At 46.3% G+C, this 11,026-nt stretch overlaps 1 protein-coding gene and 1 long non-coding RNA gene across 2 annotated transcripts; one reads left to right on the top strand and one right to left on the bottom strand.

Moving 5' to 3' along the window:
- Positions 1-545: 545 nt before the first annotated feature.
- Positions 546-6,231, top strand: LOC136368686 (cyclin-D1-binding protein 1 homolog). Its single transcript, XM_066331053.1, has 10 exons — positions 546-647; positions 704-761; positions 1,476-1,555; positions 2,635-2,716; positions 3,142-3,236; positions 3,490-3,565; positions 3,865-3,941; positions 4,571-4,824; positions 5,192-5,252; positions 6,208-6,231. The coding sequence occupies exons 1-10, from the start codon at positions 546-548 to the stop codon at positions 6,229-6,231; spliced, it is 909 nt and encodes a 302-aa protein (XP_066187150.1).
- A 1,218-nt stretch (positions 6,232-7,449) lies between these two features.
- LOC136368448 (uncharacterized) lies at positions 7,450-8,969 on the bottom strand. The gene is made up of 2 exons (XR_010744850.1): positions 8,597-8,969; positions 7,450-7,715 (listed from the first exon to the last, which is right to left on the bottom strand). It is a non-coding gene; the product is annotated as an uncharacterized lncRNA (long non-coding RNA).
- Between the last annotated feature and the right edge of the window lie 2,057 nt (positions 8,970-11,026).

The following is an 11,026-nucleotide window of genomic DNA, read 5'->3' as shown; positions in this document are numbered from 1 at the left end:
CTGTGCGGTCTCTGTGGGGCTGTGCTGTCACTGTGTGGCTGTGCAGTCTCTGTGGGGCTGTGCAGTCTCTGTGGGGCTGTGCAGTCTCTGTGGGGCTGTGCGGTCTCTGTGGGGCTGTGCAGTCCCTATCGGGCTGTGCACTCTCTGCGGGGCTGTTCTGTCTCCGTGAGGCGGAGCTGTCTCTGTGGGGCTGTGCAGTCTCAGTGGGGCTGTGCGGTCTCCGTGAGGCGGAGCTGTCTCTGTGGGGCTGTGCAGTCTCTATCGGGCTATGCAGTCTCTATCGGGCTGTGCGGTCTCCGTGAGGCGGAGCTGTCTCTGTGGGGCTGTTCAGTCTCTATCGGGCTGTGCGGTCTCTGTGGGTCTGTGCGGTCTCTGGGGCGGAGCTGTCTCTGTGGGGCTGTGTGGTCTCTGTGGGGCTGTGCAGTCTCTATCGGGCTGCGCGGTCTCCGTGAGGCGGAGCTGTCTCTCCGGGGCGGGCCGGGGCCGTTCCAGCCGCTCCCGGAGCGGACGTGACGCGCGGGGCTCTCCGGGGCCGCCCCGCAGCGATGGAGGCGCGGGAGCCGCTGCGGGACGTGCGCGGGGCGCTGCGGGCGGTGCTGGCGCGGCTGCGGGGTGCGGGCCGGGGCCGGGGCCGGGGCCGGGCGGGGGTCGGGCCGAGCCGGGCCGGCTCCCCGCGGGCTGAGCTCTGTCTGTGCCGTTGCAGAGGGAGACGGGAGAGGGCCGAGAGCCGTTCGAGCTGCCGCGCTTCTGGGACGCGCTAGGTACGGGAGGGGAGCGGCCGGGCCGGGCCGGGAGTTGGCGGGGCCGGGGCCGGGTACCCGCGGGGCCGGGCCGGGGCAGGGTTGCTATCCCCGGCCGGTCCCCAGCTGTGGGGCGTGCCCTCCACTCATGGAGTCACGGACCCGGCAAGGGGTCCGTGAGAGATCTTTAAGATCATCGAGTCCAACCGTTAACCCAGCGCTACCTCTGTAAACCCTAAACCACATCCGTGCCAAATCCAGCCTCCTAAACATCCCCAGGGTTAGCGACTCCACCACCTCCCAGGTCAACCTGTTCCACTGCCTGACCACCCTAACTCTGGCCGCCAAACACTCCAAGGTGTGGCGAAGCAAAGGCCGATATTGAACTGTTCATAGAAGATTTATAAGGGTCTCTGTTAAAGCCGCCTGGCACATCCTGGTGAGCAGGTCCTGAGCCAGGATGCAGGCTGGGGTTCTTGCTATCACTACCAGCCAAGCAAAAAAAAAAAAAAAAAGTTGGAGAAAAAGCAGACACAGGATACAGATAACATGCATGGCACAAATGCACCAGGGAATTTTTCTTTGTGGTGGGGTTTAGTTTATGTGTTGTATGGCTTGAGTGTAATGGTAAGCAAGTAGCAGGATCAGAGCTGCTGCTCATCAAGCTCCTCTGTTCTTTTATCGTTTACCTCATTTACTTTCTCTTCTTTTGCTCCCGTTGGATTTTTTTCTTAGGTCAGACATTCCAAGTAACGTCACAGGAAGCTACAAAGCTGAGTCTCGCATTCTCGAGGCCTCCACTACCTTCTGCAGAGGTGAGAGAAAGCCTTGACAGACTATAAAATTGCAGTGTGTATACAAGCTTCAGGTATTTCTTGGTTCATTTGACTAAATGGGCTGTGTACCGTAGAGTGTATTAATATAATCCAAGAATTGCCCAGAGAAATAATTTCTGTAAGGGAGGCAGACATACTAAATAAGAATATTCTTATAGTCTTTAACAGCTACAACTAGTTGCTGATAGAGACAGACTGTTGTAAAATACAGACTTCAGGTTTAACAAAGAATATGCAATATTTTTGCTATCAGTTGAGAGAAGTTTATCATACAGGTGTTTGGAGAAGAGAAAATAAAAGACCTTCAGTTCAGAATAATGATGTAAGTGTTGTGGTTTAAAAACAAACCAAGTAAGAGGCTCTAAGTCAGAAATAAAATTTAATGAGAAGAAAAGGAAAATAAAATAGAATAAAATAAAATAAATACAAAAAAAAAACCAGTGACAGAGTCAGAATACAACCTGATCAGGGTGATGGAAACAGTCCAGACGAGGTGGTCTTCTTGAAACAGAAATCTTGTAGAAAGGTCTGGTAGCTCCGGTCCTCTGGGAATCCAGTGGGAGAGGGCTGCCTCTACTGTCCCAAATCCCAGCTTATATCCAGGTGAGAATGCTTGGCTCTTCCCCATGGGCGGAGCATCTCACAATGGGATGATGAGTCATGGAAGAGAGCCTTCATGGCCCATTAAAGAGAGAGATAACGCCCGGAGGGAGTTATCTCTGAGTCATGCAAAAGGCATTGATGGGCCATTAACTGAAGATGGTGATAGAATACATCCTAAACTACAACCCAGGACAGTAAGTTACTTTTTCCTCTCTGTTGCATGACCACCACACCAGGGAGTGTTTTGTTACTAAATCCTGAGGCAGATTAAGATGCATACAGCTTGCTTACAGTGCCTTCTTCTCGTGCTGTATTTGTTTCTTAAGCAGACTGGTCATTGCTATTCTTCCCTTTTCTCAGAGCAGTCTGAAAGCCAGTGATTGCTTGTGAGGATTTCTAAGTGTAGTGCAGCTATGTGTTACTCATGGGTGACCCTTTTACCTCTCCATTTTCAGGACTGCCGGAAGCTGAGTGAGGATGTCCAGAATGCCATTCTTGCAGTTGCCACCGTGTACTACTGGCTACCCAAGGGCCAAGGTGAGATAATGACAGCAAGGCAGTCACCACTGTATAGAGAAACCCAGTGTTTCAGAGCCTAATGAGGTCTGTTATCAGCAAGTTTTCCTTAGCATGGTATCCCATTATCAGCTATTCCATAGACTTTGAACGTGTTTATGAGTGACGTACTTTTCTGTCTGCTGCTGCAGTTTTCCATCTGTGGGAGAGTGATAATGTAGAAAGGGTGGTAGAGGATTGAACATTGAAATTTATAAAGCCTTGAAATACTTGTCCGGACTTCTTTTGGAACTGGGAAGCATTTTGCTTTTCTTCAAAATACTTGTAACTTCATTTATACAGTGTATCCACACAAACAGAGCAGTCTGTGTGTTCATCTACAGCACTTGCTTTCTGTCAGTGCTGACTTTGTGCCAACTTTCTTATTCTTTCTCAATCTCAACCAGGTACTACTCTTCGGAAGATGGTTCGAGATGCTACCACTGAAGTAGTGGAAGGAATGATCCAACTCACAGACACAATTCTCAATGCCTCAGAGGAAGGTTGTAATTTTCAATTGCGATTGTATGATTTTGTGATAATTTTGGGGGGAAAAGGCAAGAAAAATTTACAGGTATACTTGTTAGGAGGCAGCAAGGGCTTTACACAGACATGGCATACTAGTGACAAGCTGGTTGGTGGCATCTTTGCAGCAGGACTTTTGCTGGTGTGCACCATCTTTGGTGCAGAAAATGAAACCACAGTCTAGCACAGTGCTGTTACTGATGCTAACCTTGATGGTTTTGTTTTGTTTCAGCTTGTCTCAGGAACAGCTGATACCAACTGGAGGTGTGTGGGAGGCCTGTGAGCAAGTGTCTAACCTGCCACGAGGTGAGTGTTGTAAATGCACAGCAACAGAACTAGGATGTATTGTCTTGGAATATCAATAGCTTTTGCAAGGGCATTCCAGCTGGTGCAATGAGGGCTGAATGGAGAATGGCTCAAAAACTTCGCTGGTTTTCATATGTATAAGCTTGGAAACCGGATCAGATTCTTTACCTGACAACAGTGCAGCTCTGAGCTCTGCAAGAAGTTTGATCCTACAGTGGTTGCAAAGCCTAGAATGAAGGTTGTTGCAAACTGTTTGGAAACAGTGGGATGGTACAATTTTCATCCTTTTGCTTTTGCAGATAACCAGGCAGCAGTTGTGTCGGCTCTGGCAGCATGTCTAGGTGTAGTCAAGGATGCTGTGGAGGAGATGGAAAATGTAAGGAAGCCCCTAAACCTTAGAGGAGCCTGCAGTGGTGCATTCACAGACTCAGAATATTCTGAGTTGGAAGGGATACACAAGGATCATGGAGTCCAGCTCCTGGCCCTGCACAGGACAATCCCAGCAATCCCACCACGTGCCTGAGAGTTGTCCAAATGCTCCTTGAACTCTGGCAGGTTTGGGGCTGTGACCATTTCTCTGGGGAGCCTGTTCCAGTGCCCAACCACCCTCTATGGTGGTTTAGTGATGGAATACAGGAATTATTTTACATACAGGCCTTACTATAAATTTTTTCTTACATGACGTAGATTATTGTTTTATGCATGGATTTCAATGGGTTTTTATTCTCAAGCCTGGTTTGCTTTGTATAAGATTTCCATAAAGCCATGTCCTGAACTGGGGATGGAGAAGGCGATTTAGGATCACATAAGAATTCACCAGGTTCTTGCTGTTTGCACTGTTAGAGTGGTGAGTTAGTTTATCATAATCCAGTCATTTTGGGATTAAGCAAGTGAGATTTCTCCATTAATTATTTATGTGATGTCTAGATTATGCTTTCCCTTTCCTCCTGGGAGTTGCTGGAATTGATGTTAGGCTCTGGGTTTTCAGTGCCTCTGTGTTCCCAGGCACTTGTGGAAGGGCAGGATCCTTATGGGGACATCATGGAGGATGAAGAGCTGGGCTTTCGGGGCAACAGGGACACGTACTGGTCAGAGGCTGACCGGCAGCTGCTCAGCTCCTGCATGGGCTTAATGAAGGCTTCTAAAGCTTGCCTGAAGAAGGTCTTGGCTGTAGTGAAAACCCATGGCAAAGCTGATTCTCCAGAGCAGATTGCACAGCTGGATGACCTGGCAGACATTGCTAATGAGATCAGCCCAAGGTAAGGAGGGTTCTCCCCGTGCTGCTTTTCCCCCTTGAGCAGTCCTTTTTTTTGAGGACTTAAGTGGGAAGTAGGAACAACCTTTATGATGTTGGAGTTGTGAGCATGTGGTGGAGGCAGGTGGGTGGGAAGGCTGTTAAGCTGTTGAGAGTTGTGTAGGTCAGGAGAGGAAGCTGGGGGTGTGACCACATCACTCCACGGTGAGAGGGACACAGGTCACTGAGAAGACAATGGAAGCATCTCATAGGTACAATTAACATCTCACTGTTGTTCCTGACCTGCATTCAGGATGGATGCAGGATTTGACCAGGATCTGTGAGTTGTGCTATCAGAATATTTCTTCCTTGTCCCCTCTTTTCTGTTCTAGTGTTGATGAGCTGGCACTGAGCATGTACCCACCTGTGAACCCTTTGGCTGTGCGACTTAATGTGAGTATCTGCACTACTGATATCTGAGTATCTGCATGTGGGACAGTGGCCTGGCTGTAGGGAGTGAGAGGAAATCAAATTGGAGGGGTTAAGTGACTTCAGGCAGAGATGGGTGTTAGTGACTGCCTCAGTAATGATTTCTTTGGGATGAGAGTGCCCTTTGTTCTTGCACACTTAACTTCCTTCATATGGAAACACTTCTTCATCTGTCCCTCTTCAGGGAAGAGCATGACCACTTGAAAATTCAGCTCTGAACTATAATCCATGCGATTTTCATGATAGAACCTCAGTAAAGTGATGTCTAAGGCTGTCTACGTACTGCAGATGCACTTTCTTCTTTGGGTAGTGCAGTCTTGCTCAAATAAAGTTATCTATGAAATTGAAAGCTCTTACGGTGAGTGTATTTAAGCAGTACAACAAACTGCTTGGAAAAGTGGTGGAGTCTACATCTTTGGTAACACTCAAAACTTGACTGGGCAATGCTCTGGCAACCTGACTGAACTGTGAAACATTCCTTGCATCATAAATTAAGTACAAATCTTCTTATATCTGGGATTTTTTAAATTCTTTATCTTGGTTCATGCCTTTGGCCCGCTTGATTTTTCGAGTAAAAATTAATTACTTAAGACCAAATTGCATTGAAATCAGTCACTTGCAACTTTTTTAAAAATATCAATAATTTCTACTAGGCTTATCTTTTTTAAAAAAAGGCATTTTAATGTGTGCTTTAAAAAGAAGCCTTTTTTTTTTTTTTACCTGTCTCAGCCAGGAGTAGGTTGGGAGACACTTCCAGCATGGCAGTGATGGATAGCTTCATTCTGTATTAGGCTCCGTGGCAGTTTTATTCATTCTTGGCTCTTGTGCATCCCTATAGTCCTCTTTATTTTCCAGTACTGTTCAGACCCTACTTTTCCTCACCTTTGGCTCACCTGATTTCCCTTTTGTTTCTTTCTAGGCTGCTAAGTTGGCCTCAGATTAAAGAAAGTCTTAGAGAAAGTGAGTATGAGCTACAGTTTTATGAGTGTGTATTCCTGCTTTGCCTCATGTCAAAGATGACTCATTTCTAGACAGTAGATGCTGGCATTTCAGAACTATGATGATGTTATCTAGTCATAAAGGATGGGAATAAGACAAGATGCTAGGGATGACAGTGGTTCCCTTGGTTTGTGTTTGGGACTGCAGACATGAGTGTGGGTTCTTCTTGCTCAAAGCCCTGTGGCGCTAGAGCAGCCCTGTTTTACTGCTGTGGCTATTCAGAACTTCACAATACCCCTGTGTTGTGCCTGGATGTATAACACACCCAGGAGGCTTCCCTAAAGAATTTGCTTCACTTTTGCAGGGCAAGCCATGTATGTCCACCATCAGAGGAAGGCTGGGTGCAGTTTCTGACTGTGCAGTAGACCACAACATGAACAAAGTCAAGAACTTCACACAGGGTCAGCTTTAACTCCTCTGTGCCTACATGTGTTGCTGCCACTGGCTAGCATCTGCATTTCCAGTGAACTTTGCTGTTCTTCAACTGCTTGGAGAATGATGGGAACAATGTAGGAGAGAACTTTACTGCCACTTGCAAGAACTTCTCCAGGAGATTGCCCTTTGCCATTGCAGAAGGTGTCATTTTGCTTGGATTCTTGGGATGATACAATGCTGCATCTTAACGTGCCCCATTCTTCAGACATTACAACTACTGTGGGGTTCAGAGAAAAATAAAATACTGCTAGATTTACATTAGTTGCTTTATCTGTCTTCAGAGGACAAAGGATGTATACAGAATCAAAGAGTCTTGCTTCTTTTGCAAGCAGCCCAGTGAATAATTTTAAAATGTGCTACACTGCTGCTGTTTCCTGTTTAACCTTGGAGAGCAATGAGTAAGCTTTTTAATTTCCTCAAAAAGCAGCAGAAAATATTGTTTACTGCCTTACCAATGTCAAGTATCTGCAAATATCCCCCTATATATATCCCTAGAGATGCCACATCTGTCATCACTTTAAAGTTCCAAGATATCCTTTACTTTGTCACAGGTAGGGCAGAAGACTTTAAGCACTGGTGGGCTCAGCACAGGTGTGGTGAGAACTGCAACATCAGCTTGAACGTTCAGCCCATCTTTGTCACAGTAAGGTTCAACTTCTAAAACTGAGAGTGGGCATAGTGGCAGGTGGGAGAGAGTTGAGTTTGTGCAAATAATCAAAATTGGACATGGTTTTAAATGTAACTTTTATTAAACTGTTAACATCTATGCTTGCCTATGATCAGGGGACAGATCCCAGCCACTCTTTTGTAGGTGGGACAGCAGGACCTGTTCTGAGCTGGGCCTCAGGCAGCTGCAATGTTGGTAGTTCTGTAGCTCTTCAGGTTCTGGAGCTGGAGGCAGGTAAGACGTGCAGTGAGTCTTCTGGGCCCTGCTTGGGTGGGGGTTAATGGGATTTGCAGCTCTTGAGTGCTTTTAGCTTGCACAGACCCAACCTGAAAGGAGAGAAGGGATTATACAGGAATCACTCATTATGTTTTTAGTTTCCTGGGTCTAGGATATGCATTTGCTAACAGGAATGTGGTGCCAAAAAGAGGGAAAGAAAAATAAAATAGAAGAAAGCTGGCAGTTACTTGAACTGCCACCGTGAAATTGTCATCTAACAGTAGTTTGGGAGGGAGATAGGACAAGAGAGTTGACACTCTCCATGGAGACATCTAAAGGGACTTTGTCCTAATGCAGCTTCTTGAGACAAATGTAGGGTTTCATCATGTGAAGGGGACCTTTGGTGGGTCTTGGCTGCGTCAACATTTGCCTGGTTCTTGAGCAGAGAAGGGGAAGACACCACTGTCTTTATTGTTTAGAGTGGGTAATGGAAAGATGTCACAAGCCGTACAGTTTTGCTCCACTTAAAGATGTTCAAGTTGGTCACTAAAGTAATTGATTTCCCAACAGCAAATAATTTCTAAATTTCCTAGCTCATTTAAGTGACCTCTAACTGTTGGCTTATTTGATGTGTGTTTCTGACTAAGTCTTGTGGCATTTCTCTGGTTGTCCTTTTTGTTGGCAGGTGGTTTTCCTTTTGCTGTCTATGCCTTTGATGTTGAAGCTTTCACAGGTGCTGTATTGGCTTCAACTTATGTATTACACATCTGTTGAAAGTTCTCTTAGCTGGCTTTCCCCTTTTCAGTGTGAAAGTCATCCACATTATCTGTAAATAAAGGATGGGATGTTGGGGCTTTCATGCGGTAATGATATCTTCCTGCCATGTTGTTGCCTGGTTATTTTTAGGGACAGCCTTTCCTGTGCAAGGGTTTCTCTTGCTTGTATTGTGTCTCTTTTTCCATTTGTTGTTCTTGGATCAGTTTGCACTTACCTGTAATTTCTTTGTCTGTAGATGAGCCCTCGCCCTGCCACTGCTATCACACACTGCTCCAGGGGTTCCACGAGGGGGTTCTGGAGGGTGATCTTTACTGTGCTTGGCTCATACTGGACTATCTTTTCTGGGAACTGTTGAAAGAAGCAAATGAGCTGAAACTGAAGGAAGAGATGCTCTTCTATGATTAAAGGGAGATGTGTAATTTTTCAGTGCCTGAGCTGCCATTTGCCAGAAGAGACAAAGTCCAGCCTAATTTCTTCTGCTCTAGTTTCTCAGAGAGCCCCTGAACCCAGCAGAATTGTTTTGCTGCTTATGACTATGAAAGCTGTTTTCTCCCTACTGCAGTGACAGAAAGACAGCCCAATCTTACCTCAATGGTGGAGGGGGCTCACAAATGCTAATTTCTTCCTGTGCCAGGTACATGTAGGAGTCCTCGTCTCTCAGCACAGCAGTCAACCGGAGCAGGTGGTTCTCTCCCAGCTCTTTTCCAAACCATGTGTAAGGCACAGAGACCTTCAGGTTATTGACTGGAACAGAGTGTGAAATAACAGGTGATGAGTGCAGTCTGCCCTTTTCTTGCATGCCACCTAGGATTGTTCTGTGCCAACATTGTACTAAAAGCTGCAGCATTTAAATGCTTAAGTGACCCCAAGTGGATTTGCAGATTGGAAATCTCTTAAGGTGATGTTGCCAAAGTGTTTTGTTTCACAGAATGGGTGAGGTTGGAATGGACAATAGTGGATCATCTGGTCCAATCTCCCTGCCCAAGCAGGGTCATCCACAGGGCAAATAGTACAGGATTGTGTCCAGTTGATTCGGAATACCTCCAATTAGGGAGACTCCACAATCTCTCCAGGAAATCACCTAGAATCAGCTATTCAGCCAACCTTTTCTAAACCTCGGGCTAGGAGGATTTTTCTGAAATGCACTCAGGAGAGTCTTACCAGAATTGCTTTGGAGGTTAAAATGGAACTCTTCCTTCCAACTTGGGCAATAGGCACACCATTATAATGCAGAGCCTGGATCCCAGCTACCAGATGAGTAGCCTTTTCTTTACCACTGTGGTTAAACACTTGAATGGAAAGTGTAATATCTTGTCCCAGTTGCAAAGAACTACTTGACTGGAGGTGGATGAAAAGGTTGACTGGCTCTTCCAGAGCAGTAGGAGTGAAGATAAACTGTGTGCTACTGCTGCTGCTGGTTGTCTCAAGGTCCTTCATATTTCTGTAGGCTTTGTCAAGTACTTTTCTTTCCTGGAGAGAACCTGTCACAAACAAAAAACAAAAACAAAAACAAAAAAATTCATACTTTGGTACTCCCTTTCTGTTTACTAGTGAGAAGCATCAGGAGAATGACATTGATTTCTCCTGGTAGTACTGTAGATAACTGTTTCTAAGAGCGTAGAGAGATATCCTTTTGTGCTTCTGGTTGGATCAATTTGACAACTTCAGCTGTCAGGATATTCATTGGATGTACCTGACATATCCTACTTGGGAATAGTTGTCATAGTTTTTAAGACACCTTGGTGCTAACATCTCTCAGAGTAGAGGAGGCAGCTGCTTTTTTGTTGCTGTTGCTAAGGTACAATTCCATGTTCTCACATATAAAGAAGTTGCAGTTGTCTCCTACAGCCATGGAGACAACAAGCCACAGGTTAAGATGGGGTGGTAGGGTTGGGGCGGGGAAACAGCACTCAGATTCTGAAGGGGAAGCTGCTTGTTGAGGGAGAGATTTAGGCAGTATCTGAGAGTTTTACCTGAAGAAAAAATTAGGAAGGGTTACCAATTTTTGTGAGTAGCTAATTCTCTGTTCCTAGTGTCCTGTTCAACCCCCTACCTGTCCCAGTGGCAGCAAAAGCACAAATATCCTTTCCCAGAAGACCCACTGGGATACAAGCCTTCTGAATCGGGGTTGGTTGCTTGAAGCCAAGAGCTGTGATTGCCTACAAAGGAGGGAGAGCAATTAACCTCTGTCTCTGGTACGGCCACACCTCGAGTGCTGTGCCCAGAGCTGGGCTCATCACTACAAGACACGTGGATGTACTGGAGAGACAAGCAGCAGGCTATGAAGATTATGAAGGGCTTGGGAGCCCCTTACATTTGGGGAAAGGTTGACAGAGCTGGGACTGCTCATCCTGGAGAAGCCTCAAGGGGGAATCTTGTCAATGTCAATAAATACCTATTTATTATTACCTATTAGGGGAGGGTGGAAAGAAGATGGAGCCAGGCTCTGTTCAGTGATGCCCAGAGACAGAGGAAATGGCACAAACTGAAATAGTTTAGTTCCCTCTAAACACCAGGAACCAATTTTTCACCTCAAGGGTGACAAAGCACCAGCACAAGGGACCCAGAGACGTTGCAGCCTCCAGCCCTGGAGCTATTCAAAGCCACCTGGACACGTCCCTGGGGAACAACTCTAGGTGGCCCT

The sequence above is a fragment of the Sylvia atricapilla genome, chromosome 16, assembly GCF_009819655.1.
Source record: "Sylvia atricapilla isolate bSylAtr1 chromosome 16, bSylAtr1.pri, whole genome shotgun sequence".
Lineage (NCBI taxonomy): Eukaryota > Metazoa > Chordata > Aves > Passeriformes > Sylviidae > Sylvia > Sylvia atricapilla.
The sequence above is the reverse complement of the archived record's forward strand: the minus strand, read 5'-3'. Positions and strand labels throughout refer to the sequence as shown.

Coding starts and splice junctions, on each gene's coding strand:
- LOC136368686 (XM_066331053.1), top strand. CDS start 546: ATGGAGGCGCGGGAGCCGCTGCGGGACGTGCGCGGGGCGCTGCGGGCG. Junction 2,717..3,141: donor CTGGCTACCCAAGGGCCAAG/GTGAGATAATGA, acceptor AATCTCAACCAG/GTACTACTCTTCGGAAGATG. Junction 4,825..5,191: donor GCTAATGAGATCAGCCCAAG/GTAAGGAGGGTT, acceptor TTTCTGTTCTAG/TGTTGATGAGCTGGCACTGA.